This window comes from Triturus cristatus, chromosome 7 (assembly GCF_964204655.1).
Source record: "Triturus cristatus chromosome 7, aTriCri1.1, whole genome shotgun sequence".
Taxonomy (NCBI): Eukaryota; Metazoa; Chordata; class Amphibia; order Caudata; family Salamandridae; genus Triturus; species Triturus cristatus.
The window spans coordinates 324,947,614-324,972,126 of record NC_140590.1 but is presented as its reverse complement, the minus strand read 5'-3'; the positions used below and the strand labels follow the sequence as shown (position 1 = coordinate 324,972,126).

General features: G+C 44.7%; 1 protein-coding gene across 7 annotated transcripts in view; it reads right to left on the bottom strand.

Moving 5' to 3' along the window:
- The window catches only part of CNOT3 (CCR4-NOT transcription complex subunit 3), a 1,079,590-nt gene that overhangs the window by 27,761 nt on the left and 1,027,316 nt on the right, over positions 1–24,513 (bottom strand). For all 7 annotated transcript variants that reach the window (XM_085616418.1, XM_085616421.1, XM_085616419.1 and 4 more), the window contains one exon: positions 6,406–6,531. In XM_085616418.1, the coding sequence (XP_085472544.1) occupies positions 6,406–6,531 (126 nt within the window). The remainder of the gene's footprint in view (positions 1–6,405; positions 6,532–24,513) is intronic.

Sequence of the window (24,513 nt, the reverse complement as noted above, 5' to 3'; positions counted from 1 at the left end):
TCAGAGAGCCTGCCAGGTGTTGAACCACCAGGGTGAAGCCCTGATGTTCCAGCCATGTCCAGAGGTGCAGAGCCTTCCTGACAAAAGGTCCACGACCCCACCCCGTTTGTTGCAATACCACATGGCGGTGGTGTTGTCCGTGAACACCTGCACTACACTTCCCCGAACAGAGGGAAAGAATGCTTTCAGTGCAAGCCGGATCGCCCGCAGCTCCAATAGATTGATATGGAGCCGGGACTACGCCGGAGACCAGAGGCCTCTGATCTCCGCCTCTCCCATGTGGCCCTCCCCCATCCCAGGAGGGACGCATCCGTCACTACTGTGTGCTCCGGTTGGGGAAGGGAAAGGGATCTGCCACTGACCCAATCGCTGTCCGTGAGCCACCACTGCAACTGTCTTGCAGTGCCCTCGGAGATCAAGACATGGTCGGACAGGTTGCCCGATGCTGAGCCCACTGAAACTTCAGGTCCCACTGCAGAGCCCGCATCCGCCACCTGGCGTGATGTACCAGCAGGAGGCCATCAGACCCATAAGCCGCAGCACCAACCTGACCGAAACCCGGCATAAAGGCCGAAAGATTGGAATCAGAGCCTGAAAATCCCGAACCTGCTGTTCCGGAGGTTAGACCCGGAACAGCGCCGAGTCCAGAACCGCTCCGATGAAGAGGAGCTTCTGGGAGGGGCTCAGATGCGACTTCGGCACATTGATGGAAAAACCCAACAAATGCAGGAGGTCGGCCGTAGTCTGGAGGTGGGAGACGACTGCCTGGGGCGAGCCCGCCTTCAACAACCAGTCGTCGAGATAGGGGAAGACTGGAACCCCCAATCTGCGCAGGTGAGCAGCGACCACCGCCATCACTTTCGTGAACACCCGAGGGGCTCTGGTGAGGCCGAAGGGGAGCACGATAAACTGAAAGTGCTTGTGGCCTACCGCGAACCGCAGGTAACGCCGACAGGACGGGGATGTGGAAATAAGCGTCCTGCAAGTCCAACGCTACCATCCAGTCTCCAGGGTTTAGGGCAGCCATAACCTGAGCTAAGGTGAGCATCTTGAACTTCTCCTTCCGGAGGAAGGCGTTGACGATCCTGAGGTCCAAGATAGGGCGTAGGCTTTGCCCTTCTTGGGAACCAGAAAGTAGTGGGAATAACAACCCCGACCTACTTCTGGCCCAGGAACGCACCTGATGGCCCCCTTGGCCAAGAGGGCCGTAACTTCCTCCTGCAGAAGATGCAAGTGATCCCCCGACATGCGGTGGTACTGCGGTGGCATGGCTGGAGGGGTCGCCTCGAAGGGGAGGGAGTATCCCCTTCGGACGATTTGCAGCACCCACCTGTCCGATGTGATGGTACGCCAGTGGAGCAGGTGATGGCGAACTATGCCTCCCACTGGCGTGGAATGGGTCTGAAATCTCTGACTAGGAGGGCTTTGAGGCGGATGCTGCTGGGGTAGATGTGGACGGACCGGCTGGTTGTCCCCCTGCTCTGCCTCGGCGGAATCCGCGACCGCGTTGTGGCTCGTTCTGCGGCCAGACGGACGTGAGGGGGCGCCCCTTCCTTGGCCACGAAAGGGGCGAAAAGCGGAAGTTTGCGGGCGCGGGGCCGAGAGGCCCAAGGACTTGGCCCTGGAGTCCTTACAGCGCTCCAGCGCACAATTTGGTTTGTCGCCAAAAAGGCGACGGCCATCGAAGGGCATGTCCATGAGGGTGCTCTGGACATCCCCGGAGAAGTTCGTGGACCTCAGCCAGACGTGGCGACGAATCGCCACCGTGGTCGCAATTGCCCTGCCTAGCGAGTCCGTTGTGTTCAGTGCACATCGGATTGAATACCGCGCCGCATCCCGCCCCTTGGCAAGAGCCTGGGCGAGCCGTGTCCGGGCCTCCTCCGGACACTGGGGTAGCTCGTCCTCCACCGTATCCCAGGAGTGGGTGTAACGGTCCAAAAGGCACGCAGTGTTGATAGACTGCAACCCCAAACTAAGGGAGGAGAACAGCTTCTTCCTACACTGTTCCAACCTTTTGGATTCCCGATCCGGGGGAGCGGATGGGAAGGCGGTCTGGGAGGTAGAGGCCTGGATAACCAGGCTCTCGGGCGTGGGGTGCACCGACAGAAAACTGGGGTCGCCCGGTGAAGGGCGGTGGCACCGGGCCACGTTCCGGTCCACAGGAGGGACTGTGGAGGGCTTGGACCAGGTGCCCATCAGAACGTCGGTCAGCGCTTCATTGAACTGCAGCAGAGGCTCCGAGGAGCTTACCGGCGGTTGAACCACTTCAGTGAGGAGATTAGTCCTCACGGCCACAGGTGGGAGCTCCAGCCCGAGGGCTTCTGCCACCTTGCGCAGCACCACAGAATATGTAGCACCCTCCTCCGTAGCCACGGAGGGAGGAGAGATGAAGCCAGTGTCAGGGGAGGTGTCAAGACCACTGGCATCCCCCAGGTCTTCTGTCCAGTCCTGAGATAACTGGCACTGCTGTGCCAGAGGGTCCTCAGTCTCCTCCCAGTCGTCCCCGTCATCCATCGGCGCCGGGCGGTGCCGCTCCGACTTCGGGCCCGGACCGAGACTAAACCTTGTGACTGCGTCGTCCGAAGGCGGCACAGGGGGCGGCGCCGGCAGAGGGGTGGTCGTAAGGTCAACCGGGATCCAGGTCTGGATCCTGCGGGGTCCTGCGGCGTCGGGACCGAAGTCGATGACGGCGCCGGAGCCACCGGCTCGCTAGGCCTCCCAGTCGAGCCCCGAAGGCGCGCCGGCAGGAGTCGACGGCAGAGCCAGACTCCTCATGGCCACGAGGAAGTCTATGTCCGCCGGAGTAACGTCAGACCCAGGGACCGGAGGGTATGAGGTCGGACGCGACTGCCGAGTCGCGCGACCAGCGAGGGGAGTCAGAAGAGCGATGTTGCCTCTTCGACTTCTTCTTACTGTGCCTCGACTTACCGTAATGTGAGGACTTCGACCTCGACGAACAGTGATGGCTGCCGACTGCCGGATCTCGAGCAGCTTGCGGGATTGCTCCCGCCTAGTCTTCGAGATCAAGGCCCGGCAGTCTAGGCACGACTCGGCATCATGGTCGGCCCCAAGGCAATAGAGACACCGGCGATGGTGATCCGTGACCGACGACAGTCGGTGACAGGTGTCACGGTTTGAATCCAGGCATCCCTACTGGCACCAGAGTCGAGGTCGACTGGAAATGGAACCAAAAGAGTTCAAAATAGTTTAGTCAAAAAGTGACTAAAAGGGTATGCTCTTCCCGGATCGGCGCTTACTGGCGCGGAAAAAAGAATAACGGGCGGCTAAGTACTCCGACGAAGTCATCCCGGCGATCACGACGCCGACGACGGACGCGGAGCCGCAGACTACGCCTAGCGACGTGCAAGGGTATTGCTGACGAAAAATCTTTCCGGATCCAGCCTGACGCCTGGGGATATTCTAAGGTGAGGAATCTAACGTGTTTCTTTCAGATCAGGAGGTACAGGATTTAAAGCCCGAGGGCATCGCACACTGTTCCAGACGTGAAGCGCCGATAAAGGGCCTGAAAACAGGCCACAGAGGAACCGCTCACTCCGGATCCGCGTTGTACATGGAAAAGAAGGAAACTGACGTCAGCGCGCGGGAGGGACTTATATGACCTCGCTAACATCACGTACGTGGATGTCAGGGTGGGGTCGTGTGGCGCCGTCCCCTGGCGCGCAGAGGTGCTGCTGCAAAAAAAATCCGGATCCAGTCTGATGCCAGGGGATATTCTAAGTTAAGGAATCTGTGGCTAGATTTTACTGATGTTGATTTTGAAACCAAGGATCAGATCCTTGGTTTAAAAATCAACATCAGTAAAATCTTTGCTATGAAGATTGGGAATAAGGCTTCACGCTGCCGTGATATTTTTATTGAGGGCTCTAAAATCCAGTTTACAGCAACATTTTAATATTTGGGGATTGTGTTTAGTCAAGCAGGGAACTGGGTAGGGGCGATTAAATCAAGGCAGCTTCATTTTGTCAAAACGATAATGGCCATATTAAACTTTGCTAGACAGCTTTGCATAAAACATCCAAGGGAGCTGATGATCATCTACAAGGCCAAATGTAGACCTACTGCTACCTATGGATCTGAGCTCTGGGGGTATGGGAAGAATGATGCTCTGCAATTAGAGGAAAATACTTTAAGGATCTTGCACTCCAGAAAAGTAGCTCAACATAGGTTTGTCACGCTGAATTAGGAGCCCCGTACATAACAGATTTGATCAGGATCCAGCCAGTAGTTCTTTGGCATAAAATTTGGACATCCGAACACACCTCTCTTAATCAAGCTATAATTGCGGATTGTCTGAAATCTACGCACATCCTGAAAATTCCCTGGCTTAAATATGTGCACAGTTTCTTGACAGACCTCGATCTCTCGGAGTATTTTTACCACCCCGAGAGCCTGTTTACTGTGCAAAGAAAAACATGAAATTGAAGTGTATATCACTCTTAGAGGAAATTAGACTATCTTTTGAAATTTTAAATCCTTTGGCGTGAGGATTCAGATGATCTCGACTACCCACCACATGCAACCCTACTTAACAAAAGTGTACAACTCCTGTGAAAGATTTGGGTTGACTCGCTTTTGATTGGATATTTCCACCGTTTAATCTGTTTCCCCACAGCCAATAACTGGTCATCTGACTTGGGGAAATGCCCTTGTGACGATACTTCACCTCAGAGTACCATTCACACTGTGCTCTTCTGTAAATATTTTAGCGGACTGAAAAAGAAACTTATTAAACCATTGCTGCTACAGTTGGGTTTCGTGCAATGTCGCCCCGCTTTTATGTATCTACAAATGCTGCTGAATTTATATACACACGTAGTAATGTCACGATTTCTGCTACCCGTTATTACAGAAAGCAGTTGTAAATTGCATCTGAATGATTATGCGGTCGACATTCGTTTTTTATATGTATATTACAGCCTGCTGTAAATAATTTTAACTTTTACTCTGGATTTAAACATTTTAATATGGATGTATTTTACAGCTTTTATGATTCACTTTGTGATTTCGAATAAAGCATATTTTTGACATTTTGTCTGAAATAAATGCAGTTAGTAGAGTAAAAGTATTTTGTGAACTCTTCTGCACAAATGTTGAATAGCAAGCCCTTTCTCCTGGCCTCTGGATTCACCTCTACCCTTCCAAGATAGTTTATATATTCCAAATATTTTAAGCCTCAGAAGTCATGCTGCCAAGTTCAGTGGTTTGGGCTCAAGATGGCTAACTTAAGACCTACGGCATCAGTATCCGATTGTAACAAGCTATAATCTTACAGGTATTGGTATCAATATGTTCATTAAATTTGAGAACCATGTTGTGCCAAGAGGATCATTGCTACGTGTGCCTATTTGTGCTTTATGACCAACTCTGAGACTAGTGACATTAGGTGGAACAGCATATTCAAATGACCCTACTTTGTGCACCGTCCAAAAAGTACTTTTTAATGCAAGCCTCAACAGGACAGCATGAAGAGCAGAGGGAGGAATGTGTTTTTAAGGGATTAAAAAAACCCTTAGAGGAAAAAATACCCTGTATGTGAAGTAAATTGAGAAGGTACCAACAAAAAAGGCAAACTCAATGAGATGATGGAGGGAGCGCTGAAACTTTTCAGACACTCACCCCCAGTCACTATTAAATCTGGGTTGAATTCATCATTGTTCTTTTTGCTCGCTTCGCCACCCCAGTTCATACTCAGCCATTTGCAAATCAGTCTTGACCCTGTTACTCATGGGAACAGTTTAGCCTGAACTGCCAAACCAGGGCTTCCCTGGACCAGGAACAATCATTCTGGGACCGGTTTCGGGTAACAACTCTCATCAGCTAGGCTAGCTTGAATCCAGTGGCATAGTGAGCAAGGGACCCACGTCTGGGTATACCCTGCCAACTTAGGGCGAACAAGCAAACACAATAAGATGGACACTTTTCTGACACTCACCACCAGTCACTATTAGATCTGGGTTAAATCCATCATCGGCTCATTTTGCCACCCCAGTTCAGACCCAACCATAAGTAAATCAGTCTTGACCCTGTTCCTTATAGGAACAGTTCAGCCCGAGCTAAAGTGCTAGGTCTTCCCTGGAACAGAAACAAGCATCCTGGGACCGGTTTCGGGGTGCCTCCCCTCATCAGCCAGGCTAGCTTCAATCCAGTGACAAAGTGAGCAAGGGCACATTCTTTTGAAAAAGAAACAGAAAGTTTAATGATACTTGGGTGGGAGGAAAGAAACCATGTGGACATAGACATTCATAATGGAGCACTGGTGAAACTGGGATTACTTTGTTTGAGAAGCTTGTTCCAATGTTGCCTTTTGATGTAGGTAATTTTTATACTATGAAAGAGCAAGAGCAAGACAACAGTATGAAAACTGTGCGAGGGTGTATGCCTCACCTGTTCAAACTCATCAGTTATTGTTTTGGGTTCTTCGTGCCGCTGGAACCACATCATGTATTTGGTGTGAAACCTCCAGGACTGCTTCTTCAGAGCTTTGGCTGCCAGATACTGTGCTTTCGTACCCTGAGGTAGGGAAGAAAAACAATCAGCTTTTGCTGGTGCTCTACATTCTAATCTATGCAAATAGGGTTAAACGCGATTAGGGCAAAAAAAAAAAAGGAGGTTCATGAAAACATCTTTTAAAAAAGCATTTCAGCTGGTTTGAAACTATACAGTGACTCACAAATACCACCGAAGTTTGGCCAACACGACATACGAGAGGGGTCACACATTAGATAGTAATAAACAATATTACAAATCAGGAACAGAAAAATATAAGAGGTAGCTATTAATGACATCTCCTAAGAAGGTATTTTCTGTTTGTGGTGAATTACAGTGTCGTGGAATGTGACAATATTTGTACACCAGTGAGTAAAAAGGAATAGCAATGCTTTCTTCTCTCTAATCATAGTTCTACTCTGCGGATCATCTAAAAGCCCTTAGATCAGTAAGGAGCTCCTATAATAAAAAAAATTAAGAGTGCTAAAGCCAATTACTTCAGATCCCAACTTCAAAAAAGCCTCAATCGCCAATAGAAACTTTTGAAATTGTTAAACAATCGGTGAAAGCACCCAACCGCCTCAACCCAGAAGACGGCCCTCCTTCATGCGACAAACTGGCTGCTTTCTTTACTGAGAAAACAAAACTAGTAAGTATTGACCTGGAATCTAAGAAGGCTCTTCTTCCATCCTACGGGATTGCTTCTCCACCGGCCCACATGAGAGGCTCTAGCCACGTAGTCTTAGCACCAAGAACATGGCTTACTTTTACTCCCCTCAGTGAAAGAGACCTATACAAGATCTTCCTAGTATCAACCCATCTAATCACTTCAGCGACCCGCTGCCACTGCCCATCTTCAAAGAAATCAGGGATGCATTCATCCCCCTTTTGACAAAGATTGTCAACACTTCATTGTCACAAGGCACGATCCCAGAGTGCCTAAAAGCAGCTCAGGTTTCACCCAATCTAAAAAAAAAAAAACGAATGCAGACATAACTGATCTTAATAATATCAGTCCTATCTACAACATCCCCAATCTGGTTAAACTTCTAGAAAACATTATGCAATCGCAATTCTGCGCTCACAGAGAATTTCCAGCTCCTGGATCAACATCAATCTGGTTTTCGGAGTGGTCACAGCACGGAGTTGGCGCTCACTCACATTATGGATGACATTTTAAAAATGGTAGACCAAAACGAATCTTGCCTCCTAATCCTCCCAGACCTTTCCTCTGCGTTTGACACTGTTAATCACGACAACCTCTTATTCATTCTTGAGCACAGGATGGGTCTTTCCTGGCTGGTATTGCAATGGTTTTCATCCTTCCTTCATAACAGATCCCAAAGAGTCAAGATGAATCAATCTCTTTCCCAGCCCTCTACAGTCTTCATGGGGTCCCACAAGGGTCAGCTTCATCTCCCATACTCTTCAACATATTCTTGGAAGCGTTAGCAAATGCACTAAACTCCACAGACATTATTTTTCATATGTATGCGGATGACATGCAACTTTACCTGAAATTCACCTTCCGTGAAGTCTTCACATCACTCAACTCCACCCTGACGAATACTCAAAACTTGCTAACCGAGAACCACCTTCTGCTCAACACCTCCAAAACTGAATTCCTTCTCATATCGCCTCCTAATCACTACCCCAAGATTGACCTCTGGATGAAACACCTCACAGCCTTCAACTGCTCTCCTCACATTGATTCAGCTAAATCTCTCGAAATCACCCTCGACATTCACTTGAACATGAAGAATCATATTAGTAAGGTGTGCAAGGGTGCTAATCACCAGATGAGGATACTTATGAATCACAAACCATTCCTTCCACAAGATGACTTCAAGCAGGTCGTTCAAGCGCTTGTCTTGCAGAGGCTAGACTATGGCAGTGCTACGCTCCAAAAATGCCGTTGCCAGATTGATTACTGGTGCAAAAAGAAATGCTCACATATCACCAGCCCTAAAATCCATAAACTAGTTGTCCTACGAAGCAAGAATACAGCTAAAGATCGCCTGCATGACTCACATAGCCCTCTATTTCAATACCCCCTGTTACCTGGCTCGAAAGACAGAATTATCTGGAGGGGGTAGACCATCAAGAAGCGCAAACTCTTTCCTCTTGAAACCACAGATTTTTTGCAAAAAGAGAACGAGTCACAGAGCTTTCTCAGGCTCTGCCCTGAAGATTTGGGACTCTCCCCCACCGGAAGTCCGCAGAATCTCCACAGCTTCTTTCAAAAAGGAAGTAAAAAATATTACTAATGAACAAGTTCTTGCCTTAAATGGCCATGGCTCGTCTGTTTCACTCACAGCCCCTGATCACTTACGGTATTGGACTAACACCTTGTGAAGCCCAGAGTTGTCTGCTGTACTCCTAAGTAATGTTTGTTCTTCTCCCAGTACGATATTGTATTGCTAAATGTGATGTTCTTTGATACCCCCTCTGTCATTATTCTTGCTTGCATACTTAAATGACGCTGGTCCTTTCCTTTACTATTTCCTACCCTTCCAAATTACAAAGCGCTCCGATACCCACCGGGGTCATGCTCGGGCTATACAAAACTTTATAAATAAAAACTTCAGGGGAATCTCCACTGAAATCATAGGCAATGAATAGTCCCATCCACTTGCGGGGTCTCCTGGAGTACTTTTTTTAAAAGCCACATGTTGTGTAGTATATTTGCCCTACTTTAGAAAGGTCAGGAAGAATATGTGACCAAAATGTAAAACTTATAAGCCTAAAAACAGGCAACACTGTCAGTCCCTTTAATTTACTTCAAAAGATGGAAGAAAATACATAAAGCCTTAACAAGTCACTAAAATGAAAGAAGTGTCATTTAAAAATATCCTTCACAAAAACACTTCATTTTCTTTTACAATGAATGATAGGAAAGTATAGGGCATAGGCTGCAGCAATGTAAGAGACACAGAACACTATGCCTTTAAAGGCACCATGACCTCCAGTATCCCATCATGCCCTATACCTGACAGTTGACTCAGTTCTTTGACGCAGTAGGCAACAGGAAATTATAAACCGATCTTTATCTCTTCCGCAAGGGAGGCGACAGGGTTGCTTATGGTTTTACTAGAAATTTCCCTGAAGGAGAAGATTATAGTAAGAATCCATTCCTTCTCCTTCAGGGAACCACCAGTGATAACCATAAACACAGATTAGTATGGCTATCTCATACCTTAAGCCGTGAGGAAAGAGATGAAAGGTATAAACAAATAAGCAAAGAGATTTCTCAAAGAGGTTTGTCCTACTTAGGAGCCAGAATAGACAAAATAGTGTCTTGTAAAGGGGTGACAACATCAAGGTTGCTGCCTTGCAGCTCTCAAAACTGGAATATTTCCCAGTAAAGCAGCAGTAGCCATTTTACCACTGGTTGAATGGGTTTGTGGCTTTCCAAATAAGGTTTTGTTAGCTATCTGGTAGCACAGGTGTATATGAGAGACTATTTATCTAGATTGTTTGGATGTGGCAAACATCATCTACAATGGACCATAGTTTATGGACAATTGTTTGAACCTTCTCAAGTCTTTTATTTTGAGAAGTTAAACCTTTAACACCCTTCGAACATCAAGGGCATGAAGTGACCTCAGCTGGAAAAGAGGGATTCTGAAAAACATTTAATAACAAAGTAACAACCCAATTGAAAGTAAAGTTCAATACTAATTTATGGAGGAATTTGAGGGGGGTGAGAGGGGGGAGGGAGGTTCTATTCTATTGCTGTGAAAAACTATTTTTTTCACAAACTCTGCTTGCAGAGGTTATAGCGACTAGGAAAAAAGACTTCCATAATAGTTGTAGAGAAGTCTTATGTATAGACACAAAATGGTCCATGAGACGTGTAAGGACAATACTCAACTCTGAGTCGAAAATCGCCGGATGGAAAGATAAACCTTCTGAATGCCTTCAAGAAAATCCTTAATTACAGGAATTTAAAAAAGGAAATTTGTTGAGAACATTTTATGTAGGCTGTGATAGTTGCAAGATGGGCTTAATTGTAGGAAAATTGCAGCTCTGTGTTATTCAAATGAAATAGATATGGAAGCACTGCCTCGTCTTGGCAGGTGATAGGATCAAACTATTCTGAACACACCAGATGCAGAACCTCTTCAATTTAAGGAGGAGGACACTTTTGCAGACTGTCTTCTGGCTTCTCTCAATATGTCCATGGACTCTGGAGGAAGAGTCAAATGCCCTTTCTGTATGAGCTAAGGAGCCAAGCTGCAAAGTTCAAGGATTGAAGGTTGGGGTGTAGTATCTAGCCTCCAAACATGTGCAGAGGGTTCAATCTGCATGGCAGTCTCCTGTGTGGTTGTTCTGAAAGATGAAGATCTTAACCACGCTTGACAGGGCCACTCCAGGGAGATACTCAGTCTAGGACACAATCTCCACCTTTGCCTCCGATGTGACCTTCATTACAGAGACCTGGCTCACCCCTTCATTGGCCCCAGACATCACCATGGCAACATCCATCAGCTAGAAGAGGCAATACTGCGACCGCACCAACAGACATGGAGGTGGCATCGCCATTGTACACAAGGAATTGATCACCTGAACCATTATCTATGACGAAACCATGTCACTCAAGGAACACATGAACTTTCAGCTCCACACGGATGACAAAATCACCAAAGTCACCCTCGCATACAGGCCGCCAGCCATTGAATCCAAAAACTAAGTCTTCCTGGGAGACCTCAACTCCCACCTGGATGACCCCACTGACACCAACTCCACGACCTTCTGGAACAACTGGACAACATCGGGCTTAAGGAGCTGGTCCCAGACCCCACGCACAAAGCCGGACATACGCTGGACCCAGTCTTCACATCCAGAAAGAGATCAGATACAGCCACACCTTGGAACTCACAAGGTTGGACCGCTCCATATTACACCTCACCCTCGCTGCACCCCCTGGCCCCCCCATCACCTCTAACCGCCACAGCACCCCTCCCACAGCTAGACCAAAGTCACTCAGCTCCAATGGACTGACGCTCACAGCATCACACAGCCTAACGTCACCACCAACGTGGACCAGGTGGTAGAGCTTCAACGTCTGGATCATCAGCGCCGCCAACCGAGTCGCACCCCACCAACCCAGCGAACACGCACAGGGCGACCAAACGAGCCAGTTGTACCACCCCAGAACTCAGCATGTCAAAGCGCAGATGCAAAAAAATGGAAAGGAGATGGCGCACCAGCAGGAACCCCACTGACTGAACCACCTTCAAGTCGGCCCTCAACTACTACCACTGCCAGCTCAAAGCCACAAAAAAAAAAGGCCCTGGCTCACCGGATCAGGACCAGGCAAACCAAACCAAGGAACTCTTCACCGGCCCATCAGCTCCGAAAACTCGATCCCCCTTCTCACAGGAACTCTGCAGCGCGCTCGCTGACCACTTCCAAAACAAGATAGCGACCATTTACAGAAACTTCGACCCCCAACCCACCAACCTCCTCAGCATCCCATTGACAGACATCCCAGGATATAGCGTCATGGATTAGCAAATTTTGCGGCACAAATACGGAAATTTTGCTGCACAGATTTGAACATTTGCTGCATTTGTGGCACTTTATTTTACTATTGTGAATAAATTAATGACCCTCTGGGACTGCAACGTGCCCCATGGGTGTGGGGTCCTAGATTTAATTTAAAAATATTGCCCTCAGGGCCTGCCGCAAGCCCCATTTCCACTATGATCACCTTCTGTCCCCCTGCTTTCCAGCCCCCACGTTGCTGGCATCATTGCATCTCTGGGTCACACAACAGACCATAAAATGTTTGGCCCCTGGAAATAGGTTTGAGAGTACTTTTTCAATAGGGACTGGTGAGGTAAGTGTGGGGGTGGGATGAGAAGGGAATCAGGTGAGTGAGATGGGGAAAAGGGTGGGTGGGGAGGAAAGAGCTATGGGGACTGGACTGTAATGGATGGAATGTGAGTAGATGGAATGGGATGGGAGAATGGTCGGATGGAATTCAATGGGAAAGGGAATGGGAAGGGAAATGGGAAGGACTTTGGGGTGGGACAGGATGCGAGGGGATGGGATGAGAGAAGGACAGGGTGGGTGGATTTGGGGTTGATAGGGTAGCGCTCAGATGGGAGAAATGAGAAGTGTATACAGCAGTGATGGTGAAATAGGATTGATCCAAATCTTACCTTAATAACAATGATTATTTAAAAACATACGTACCAGAATTAATACATGGACATACAATTCACAGGCTAAAAGGAGACCGTGAATTGACTGTAAAGGCTATTCATAGATCTATCATCTCTCTAGATCAATAGGATACAATCACCAAAATGGCAAGAGATGATTTGTAAAATATAACTAACATCTGTCAAATACTTTTTGTAATAGTAGAAGAAAGATTCTTGTATCAACTGCTAGATGGCTACAGAATTTTCACAAGAAGCAACGTGCAGTGCACTAGATGGCAGTAAGAAGATTTTAGAGGATGGCTGCAGATTTAAAAAGAGCTACATATGATTCCGGATTGAAAAAAACTAAATGTGCACTATTGAGGTGTCCTACATATAATTAACGTATACCACACTAAATAATTACCCAGCCTTTAGTGTTGAATTCAAATGACAGCAAGGGCCAATTTACCAACTTAGCTAACACTGGTTAGAGACAATGAAATGGCTATAGCTAAAAATATCTTCTGAGAGTCGGGACATTTAAGGACTGTGGGGGTAAAAAAGTAAGAAAAGGGAACCAAATCTTAATCAACTGAAAAGATATAATAAATATGACAATGCATTAAAAGTCTAACTATACAAAAAAGAAATACCCATAAAGAGATTGGAACTCCAGCCACAATCAATTACTCTACAGCATGCAGAAAAAGGTCATTAAACTAGTCGGCTCAACATACAGTTCCAATCAGCTGATAACATACAGGAGTGTATCTGAGGGGAATAAAACACTGAAATAGTGCTCTTCTCAACAAGAAACAGCAGTCAAGACAATCAACGAGGCAGTGAGGAAAAAGCTCCAGTAAGTGATAACGATACGGAATAAGGCTAGGGTACATCAGAGTGTACTCGTCCAGGGTTGTTGCTGCATTAGCTAGGGTAAGGAGCCACTCAGAAGTAGAGATTCCAACACCAATGTGAAATGGTTTGGGGTATTCATGCCATACATGAAAAGGAGAGAAAGAGTTGCTCTGCTGCTGAAGATGCTAGGCCTGCTCCAGCAAAACATTTCAGAAATGCAGTACTCTGACCTTAAGGGAGGGTGGTGGGGAGTGCAAAGGTTTAAGCATTCTCCAAATTTCAAGGGCACCTTTTGTAAACAAGCATTTCCAATGCAATAGGTCTTGCATTTACGCAAGTCTGAGCTATTGACATTGCAGGTAACAATGTCTTATTTTTGTTTTAGTTTTTAAAACATAAATAAAAGGCATTGTCATTTACAATGCAAATAGCTTAAACTCGGTTAAATGCAAGACCTATTGCATTACAAATGTGCGTTTGAAATTGCTGGCGGAAGGCATCTTGGAGGGAGTAAAACATGTAGGGGTAGATGGCTTCTGCCTCATCCTTCACCAACAATTTTTAAAAAGCGCTAGAAGCAGCCAGTGCTGGCAGCGTCATAGTGCTCACAAAAAAAAAGTATTTAGCCATGGAACATGACAAGCATTGTGCATGCTGGTAACGTATGCAGATGATACGCAGCTTATCATCTCCCTGGCTTCTCAGGGTGCCCCATTTGAGAACCTCTCCCTGTGCCTCAATAAAGTTCAGGAATGGATGGACCGATCCTTCTTAAAGCTGAATGGATCAAAAACGGAGGTGATGCTGCTAGGTTATAAACCATCCAATACGGTAGAGAACTGGTGGCCGTCTAATTTGGGCCCTCCACCGCCACCTAAAGAACAAATTAAGAGCCTGTGGGTCTGGCTGGATCCTGCCCTGAACTTTGGTGTTCAGGCTCGCAAGGTGGCAGGAACCTGCTATGCCTTCATTAGACTTCTTCGTAAGATAATTAAACTTCTTCCGTTTGAGGCCAGGAGAATATTAGTGCAGGCGTTGATTCTCTCACGCTTGGACTATTCGAATGCGCTGTATTTAGGCACCACACAAGCTACCATAAAAACCTTGCAGACAGTACAGAACTGTGCGGCCCGAATGCTGCTGAATATCCCTCGTCGGACTTCTGCTAAGCCAGCACTGCGTCAACTACATTGGCTGCCTGTCCAGCAAAGAGTACAGTTTAAAGCGCTGACTACGGTCCATAAAGCTATTAATAAAATAGGACCTTCCCTGATTCAATCTATGTTCCATTTATTTCTACCAGGACGAGCTCTAAGGTCTGAAAATAAGAAGCTGATTGCAATTCCTAGAACCAGGAGAGTGCGAATGGGAGGCAGGCGCTTCTACCTCCAAGCCGCCACCCTTTGGAACAAACTCCCCGACTCCATCAGAATGGAAGCTAACCATCTCAGGTTCAGGAAGAGTTTAAAAACCTTCCTGTTTGCCTGATTTCTTCAAGATCTAGTGAGTTAAGCGCTGGGATGCCTCCGGGTAGCTACGCGCTATATAAGACTGTAATCATTCATTCATTTATGCATATATATCAATCTATTTGATATTTACTATCCCATGCAGGTTGCTTCATTTACACTATATCACCCAAGTTGATAACACTACAATCAGTCATTGCATATTTCTTACGAAAAACTCATCAAGTTCTACATTTCAGTATCGGATGATTTTTTTTTTTATTACCACTATTGTGCCCTCACACTGTCGCTAAGGACATTCGAGCCGGAAAAAAGCCGAGTGGATTAAACACTCGTAAGCATTGCTGGTACTCTGCGTGTCTATTGCTCACAGGCTGACTCAGTATTTTATCGTTTCGGTGTTGATAAACAGTAGCATCAAAATTGTTAATAGCAATACTGCTTGCCTTCAGAAATGTGGAGAGCAGCATCATGCCCCATTTATTTTGCTAGACCATTAATTCTACTGTTAGCGGTTTGGAAGAGGATGGCAGGGTGAACACAAGTTATACATCGCGCCTCAAAGTAAAGAGGCAGATAAGGAAAATCTATGTAACAAATAGAGATGTTGAAAACCAGTGAGTCCCCACTGACAACACGGTTGGTGTAAGCTGATTCATAAATGTATATGTGGAATGCTTACTAATTGGAGTGGCCAGGTGTGGGGTTTATTAAGTTTACACTAACGTTTGCAGCGCACATGGCTTCCTTGCAAGAGTACTTCACTGTTGTTGAATGAGGGTACTACTGAGCACGAGAGATCTCTGCAGCCCACTTTGACCGTCTGCAGTTCTAGGGTTCACAGAAACACAGATTCATGGATCCACATACGAGTGGACCAGCAATGCAAACAATTTAGAGGCAACTGGAACTACGGCTAAGCCAAAGATTCAGCCATGTTCAGGAGAGCTAAGCACCAGATGAACCAGTCTTTGTTTAATTTTAACAGAGCGTTTTTTAAATGCAACTATGAAAATAAATATCCATCAAATAGAGGTTATAGGAACTTGTGCCTATACTACTACAATAAAAAAGCTTGTTCTTAACAACCCCACCCTCATGTGCTGAAATTACTTTAAGCAGCACTCCTAGTGGAAAATCTTGTCCTGGCTTTAAATCTTCCTACAAAAGTAAGCAAAGTCATAGCTAAGCCAGACATGAGACTTGGGCAGACTAACAGCAATTGCCATGACCACCCCTTAGTCCATAGGCATCTTTGCTGTGTAGAATGAATACAACAGTCCGGGTTTGAGCAGGGTTAAATGAGAATAAAGAGCTGACTTCTAGCTCTTTAGCATTCTTTCAAAGTACAGTATTTCATATTGTTTTATCAACCACATAATATATTTAAAATGTATGCCGATTTCTGTAATCTAAAGCTATATATGAAGTTCTTCACCACCCAAGTCATTTCCTATTTCAGTCAACAAGACACTTGCTATTTGCCATACCCATCACATCATAGGAAGAGTGCCCCAGGCAAGAAAGAGCAGGTGGAGAAAATCTAGCTGATTGCACCTTTCAGCCACAGGGCCAAGATCCAATTTCAACAGTCAGGTGCGGGCATGCAAAATATCCAGCAGAAGCAAGGCAGCGTTAAAACAGTGTGCACAACTGAGTATAAAATACGTAAGATAACCAAATCAAAACTGACTGATGAAATAAGAACAAAGAAGCACTAAAGGAAAAGTAACTTCACATTCAGTGCGATATCTGAGCAAGGGTCTCTGGCTCGGACAATCTCATCATCGCTTGACCAGTTTCTTCTGAAAACTATGTGGCCCTGACCTGGTTCCACCTTTGTATCTCAAAAGGGATATTAAAGGGGATTGAGGAGCTTCCAGAGGATCAGAGTTAGGTACTTGAAACAGTGAACACATTATTAAATTCAAGCTGCCACGCCCTGCACAATTGAAGCTCGTTAACCAAACCGTAGTTATTTCTGTTCAAAGCACACCATTTTCTGAAAACCTATACCAATGGATCCAGGTTAGTAGCACATAATGAGGATGCAGTATCATAAACCAATAAGGTTTAAGTAAAAACAACTTCTTGATCACTGTCAAAACCGAAGCAGACAAGTTAAGCTGAAGTTAACGCGCAAGCAAAAGGGGTTGACCTTTAAGGCATAAAAAAGCATGGATTCTGCTGCTAACAGACCTACGTCAAGTCCTCCTGAGACAACAGTTGCCTTTCCAGATCCACAATAATTTCATTCTTGTTCAGCATTAACATCAACCAGATTTGCAGAGTCCACATGGAGACCTTAGTATTGCAGTAAAACTACCTCTAAGCTAAGTAGTAAGGAAAAGGTAACCAGGGCTATCAACACACCGTTTTCCTTGCAGTTATACCTCCAGACCAACTCTGCCACTAACCTTCCATAAACAACTCATAGTAACGAGGAACACATTCTGTGACACTCCGGGTAAAATTAAGCCATTAGGCAACACCCACACATATAACACATAATGTAGCAAGGAGAGATCGAGCCCTCATAAGAGTAGCTTCTCATCTGTGAGGTAATGCAAGAGTATCCAATGGTTAATGGGATCAAAGGGCACATACAGGTGTAAAGTGACAAAACTCTGACACACGTGACTGTCCATGATCAGAAGAGGGCTCTCTGAACATACAAAGTCTCTGGCCCAAGCTAGGCCTTAAACTCACAATAGATAACGTGGGTCTGAAAATACAGTGTAGCCTCATTCTCCAAAATGTTACCCAAAAAAGGGACTATCAATAAGGAGCTATAGAGGGAAAGACAGAAACAGGTCACCCTCCTCTCAATGTACAACACAAACGCAAAGACCTGTTCATCCAAGGCTCCTCTTCTTGAGGGTATTCATATAAGTGGAGGCAGGGGTTCCATCACTCTTTTTCCCTACCACTCCTCACTTTTATCCGAGGTAGTGTCCTTCCACTTCACTGCCTGAATTTTGTAAAACAAAATTTTTGCAGATGACAGTCAGTACCCACATACCCCCTAAATATATAGTGGTGTAGCTTTAATAGTGTATCTAACACAGGTTACCCCAATCTATGTGTTACCTTTACAAAAATGTGAAAGGACAAGATGGCACCTCACGTGCGCACCACCAGTCAAGCTTGCTGATTGGTACTCACCAGCTATGCTCACTTTTCTCATCATAGGTACCCATCTTGCCTTCAAATAAAGATATGTCCCAAAAATGAGTGCAAAAAATTATAATACCACTGTGATGTGTACCTCACGACAACCACAAGGACGAGACCCCGTGAAAATAAAACTGAAGTAAGTAGCACAATTAATAACTTTATTCTTCACTTGTGCACTTATTCAAAATTTTAAACCGGCTGAATTTATGCAGACCACTTTATTACTCAGCCGACATGTTTCATTGCCACCATTTCTTCAGAGCAATTTCGTCAGGGCAGGGTCATCAATCACCAATCTTGGACACTGGTGTCGTTCTATAAAATGACTGTCTAATGCAAAAACAAACATGGCCTGGTTACTCAAACAAAATTCTCTCTTCCCAGAATTCAACACACATCACTGTTGGTAATGACAATAATTATCTTTACCATGTGGGAGCCCGAGTCACTCGTACCAGCTCTCCACTCCGTTGCACTAAAGGAAACTCCAGACGTGAGTTCCTCTTTTGGGCGTGTACTCTACTGTAGTACAAATTCTAAACACAAAGGAAAACTGGGTGATTAAGAAACGAAAAGACAGGGGTGTGAATAATCATCGCAGTAACTGCCCCGCGTCTTAACTTTACCGCCCTCAACAAAAAGTATCACATCTTGGCAACGCCTTCAAATAGGCTGTTCAACGTTTCCAACCAACCTTGTCATGTCAATAACTCACTCTGAACTTCAAACGCATCACTCGCAGCCTTACCGCCTTCATTAACAAGGAGCGCGTTCCATCATCCCTATCTCCCGGCGGAGAAATGCTGCAGTTTTAAAAAAGTGTGATGTGCAGGTCACAAGTTTGCATCTTCGAGAGGCCAAGACATCCTTTCAACTTTCTGAATTAGTTACACTCGGTACCATTACATTTGACAACAGCAGCACTTGTGACTTACAGTGCTTAAGAACAGCACACGCTGTGACAGGCAACACTACATGGAAACAACGTATTGCTAGCTCAGATGGGAACACAACAAGGAAACAACATTTACCCACAATTCATTAGGGTAAACACATTCACCTAACATAGTGCTTTCGACACGGTTAAACACGACAATCTACTGTGCCTACTTGAACGAAGGATTGGCCTAACCAGCCCAGTGTTACAATGGTTCACCTCCTTCCTAAGCAACAGAACCCAAAGAATCAAGATGAAGCAATCATTATCTCAACCATCCATGGTCACCCTAGGATTTCCACAGGGATCAGCACTATCACCAATCCTTTTTAATCTACTCATGGAACCCCTCACCAATGCGCTGAATTCTGCAAACATTCTATATCACCTATACGCGGACGACATACAACTATATATGAAAATCTCCTCACCAGATCACTTCAACTCCCTCAACGCCATTCTTCATAATATCCAAAGTTGGCTCAATGGCAACCACCTCATGCTCAACACCAAGAAAACGAAATTCCTCCTCATCTCCCCTCCCAATCACACACCTAAGATAGACTTATGGCTGAAGCATCTAACTTCCTTCAATTGCGCCCCACACATCATTGACTCCGCAAAATCCATGGGAGTCACCCTGGACAAACATTTAAATATGCAGGCGCAAATCTACAACGCCACTAAGGGAGCCAATTATCAGTTGAGTGTCCTAAGGAAACTTAAACCCTTCCTCCCACAGACTGATCTAAAAATGGCGGTACAAGCACTAGTACTACCGAGACTGGACTATGGAAACACCACTCTATGCGGTCATCCAAAATATAAGCTAGCACCGCTCAGGGCGTCGCGTAACGCTGCGGCCAGGCTCGTCACCAGAATAAAAAAAAATAACCACATCACCCCGGCCTTGAAGGCTCTGAACTGGCTACCCTATGGTAAAGATTGCAGGTATTGCTGTTAGCAGGAGCTAAAAGCCATTTTGTTCCTGGCAGCCATTTTAGTTAGCCATGTGCTTTCTCCCTCTTCCAAAGCCTTGCACATGCTCAAAGGTTTAGCTGATAGAATGCACCTGCTCTTAGTATAGAACTGTCAGGGTTATTCTTGCTGATGTAAGGAGAAATATCTCTCCTCCCACTTTGTTGAGCAAGCAAATTTTGTATACCCATATTAGTCAATAAGCATGCTTGTATGTGCCAGGACCGCCCCTTGGTTTTATACTGACTATGTAACCTATGCATATATAAGGCCCCTGTTCTCTGTACTCCTTAGAATGCCTCCTACAGTGGCCTGAGGGTAATGTGTGACGCAATCTCCCTCATGTGAGGTAAATAAATATGTTTTCTTGATATTACAGCTTCCGTGCCAATCTCTTCTTTGTTGGTTTAAAGGACTAGGTTTATCAGTGAACCCATTAGGTTTTTATTTCTTCAAATGGCGCTCGAACAGGGACCTCATCGGAGAAGCGGCTATCCAAGGGAGTGGTCTTGACAGGAGACAGGAATCTGAGGACAGGACAGGAATCTATTGAGGAGGTACCCGGCGCACAGAGATTCTCGGTCTCTGCAGCCCAATATATTTCTGGTCTTTCCGATCTGAAACTCCAACTGTTTGCCACTCCCGAATGAGACCTTCTTTGGCGTGAGTATTCTAAAAACAACCGTTAGGTCATTCAGAACTTGGCAGTGAGATGTTGGAGATTTGTGCTTGGTAAGGTCGTCGACATGTGATTTGTTTTGTTTGGCCAAAGACTTTGGAATTTGGAAATATATGTAAATTGCAATTTATGTAGGCAGGTAATGAGGAGATTTTTCTCTAACTTTTGAATAATTCGTAACGGCGCATATTGTGTTAAGTGCCACTGCTGTATAATATTGTATATGCTGCAATATATTTGGCATGCCTGTTTTTAAGCACACATCGAAGAATGTGCTGCTTTTTTGGAGGTACCAATGTGAATCTTGAATTAGCTCAGCCAGTTCCCCTAGAGGGGATACCTAAATAGGTTTAGGTATAAAAATGTATTTCTTCCTTGGTGACTAAGTACCCCATGGAATTAAATATGTACATAAAAATGGATCCTGGTCTATGCACTTCGTTACATTCTTAAGTGGTGATATGCAGAGCGCTTTTTGAGTGTTCTGCCAGCCAAAACTGGTGAATTTGGTGTATTTTGGCTTCTTGAACATGGAACAGTCTTGGGGCTGTTTTGTTTTGGTGCAGTTTTTTGGGACTACTTTTGAGAAGCTTTTCTTGTAAATATTACTTACAATTAATATTTACAAGGTTTGGTTTAAGTACAGTCTGTGGGCTGTCTTTTGTTTCTGTCCTAAGTGTTGATTTGTGGGTTGTGTGTTTGAATGTCTGTCTATGTGGTTTGACATCGGTGGTACTTGTGTGAGTATGTAGCGATTGCGCTCTTTGTGTATGAATGGCTAGCCTTAAGCGCGCTGTATTGTGTGTTCTGAGAGTATGAACCCCTTCTGAAAATGTCTGGAATGAGCTCAAGGTGTTTTTTCCCCTCATCATTCTGTTATACAAATGTCATTGAATGTATTACATTTTAAAAATCCAGAAATTAATTATGTAACATATACTAAATAGCTGCGCAGTACCATTAAATTGACAAAGTAAGAAACTATAGATATGTGCAAATTGCCACAATACTAAAGATAAATTAGAATTCACAATCAATAGGAATAAAATAGGCCTCATAGAAAGGAAGAAAAAACAAAATTGTGTGTTTTAAACACCTAGGACTCAATATAAAATGTTACGCCATTTTCCTTAGATACATTTTATTAGATATTAAAAGGCATTCATGCCATCTAAGTGAATTGGTTGTTGCTGAAATGAACACGACATTACAGAACGATAGATTTGTGCTGGCTTGAAAGGCGTGTAAAGTGACGCCTGCTGGTCAAGAGCGCAGCTGCGTCAATAATACATGGCTATTCTTGGTCCCAAGCCACAAGGAAACTGCTGAGTCAACTAGATTTTAAGTTAGTGCAAAACACAGTATAAAGGCCTGCATTACAAACTGTTGATTTTAAAAGTTACAAAATACAGTTTCATTCTTTTGGATAACAGAGAAAAGATTAAACGTAGGGACTTCCTTTCTTAAAGCTTTTTACATAAGCAGATCTGTGGTTCTGATGGTAAATAATAACTGTCATTTAAAAAGTGGCGCAGACTTTACATATATCTAGTAATGCTTCTGTGCTTAGGGTTATAAATGAATACATTTTAAGGCAAAAAGGAATGAGGCTTGCTTTTCATATGTGGAACCATAAAAAGGGTTGGTGATCATTATTTAAAAAGAAGGGAATCTTGATTATATGAAAAAAAAAGTTTATTAAAAATAAGTCCACTAAATTCGTTCTTTAATCTCTACAATGCCTAATAATCATACTGTGAACTCCTAGCATCAAAGTTGAATTTAAGCAGCGCTTTACCGCAAGGGGGGGTGAACTAAAATGGAAAATGTCACTTTACCCAGGCACACAAAACTCATTTTTATAAGGGTGTACCTTATACATTTCTGATCTCCATTCCTGGGATTTCTAGGGGACACTCTGGGGATGACTAATATGCCAAAACATTGTAGGTTATTCATTCTTAAGTGCCCCTAACACCAAAGTCGAATTTGGGTAAAACGTACTGTTTAAAAGCAATTCTGCCACTCAGGGCAGTTTTCAAACTGATCTCAGGCTTCAGTAATGCACACATGCAAGCATAGAACAAGCAGCTGACCTCTATACTGCTAGAAAAGTACACAACACTGCACACAAATGAAAATAAGTATAAACAAGCATTTGCAATGCAAAAGGTCTCGCATTATTAAAGTTTGAGCTATTGGCATTGCTAAATAATGCAACACCAATAGCTCAAATTTCAATAATGCGAGACCTATTACATTGCAAATGCTTGTTTTAAGGAGGCCTCGAAACGGGTCTCTATCGGGCTCTGTTTTGTGCCCTGGCACAGGCGGTCTGTTTTTTCCCGGACTGCAGTGACAGCAGTCTGCTGTCACTGCAGTCCGGAAAAAAGTGCCAGGGCACAAAACCGAGCCCGATAGAGACCCGCTTCGAGACAGCAGGCACATCGATGTGCGCGTGCTCACACTGCTCACTTCTCATCAGTGGAGAAGTTACATCATGCCAGGTGAGCGTTTTAGGGGAAGGGAAATCCTTTAAAGAGAATCATTTTCTCTCTGGATTTCCCTTCTCTTTTTGAAACTCAGGAGCAGCAACATTGTCGTAGTGTCTGTCACAAGGGCTTTAAGTGGAATTTTTTTCAATATTAATATACAAGCCATAGTTGCCGCCTATTTATCGTATGCAACTAACAACCATTGACAAAGCCAATAGTCCTGACTTGTTATAGGTATGATGTTACTACTTGTATCATATCTGGATGCAATGATAGAAACAGCAAAATACAAGTCGGGCGGCACACTATGCTAAGCACAGATTTTTAGGTGTTTTTAAGCCACGCCCTTAATTACATTGGCCACGCACCTTTGAGAGACCCCCCAGTTTTTTCATCCCACTTAAAGCCATGTCTCAGTTAAACCTTCTCAGATGTCATCACATTCTTTTCTTAAAACCGGTCTTCTCAAAAGTAATTGACCGGTCTCTTTCACCACTGACTGACTGACCCCTTCGTATCCTCAGGGGACAGGTTCCCTGCGCCACCATAAATTAACGACTTGCAAGAAGCAGGCAATGGTGCACTGCGTGCACTTTTAGCGGGCCATCCTGCTCATAAAGGAAACGTTCTACTTCAGTATGCTTCAAATATTTAGAGCGTTTTCCACACGTACCACACATTACGTATGGTTCTTAATTACTTAACATGGAAGTTTTCTTCCGATCGAATATAAAGCATTCATTTTACTTTTTCATACTCTTTACAAGTTTTTAAAAACATAGGTTTACAAAAACATGCAAACTGTTTTATACATCGTGAATTACAAAACCAGCGTTTTTAAATTTTGTAAGTTAGAGTCCAGTGAGAAGCCCTTAGCTGTTTTAATTTCCTGTGGTATTTTAATGGCATTCGTATAGCGCATATTCTAGCGCTTTGAGCAATACGATAGCTTTCCACATGGTTCCGGTGCCTTCGCCGCTGGTCAGACCCTCTTCAGCTTTTGATGATGTTTTACTGGTGTTGTGGTCTGGTCGCATTCTCCTTGGTTAGTTGGTGGTGTTTTCTGGTCGCCTTCTCGTTTAGATTGCTTACTTTTCTTTTTTTCTGTTTTATATAGCGCGACCCGAAGGTATTGGACCACATTACATGAGCACCAGTTCCTTTACACACACATTCATTGCTTTGGTAGGCAAAGGAGATTAAGCGATTTGCCCAGAATCACTGGATGTTGAGCCGACATTAAAGTTTTTATCAC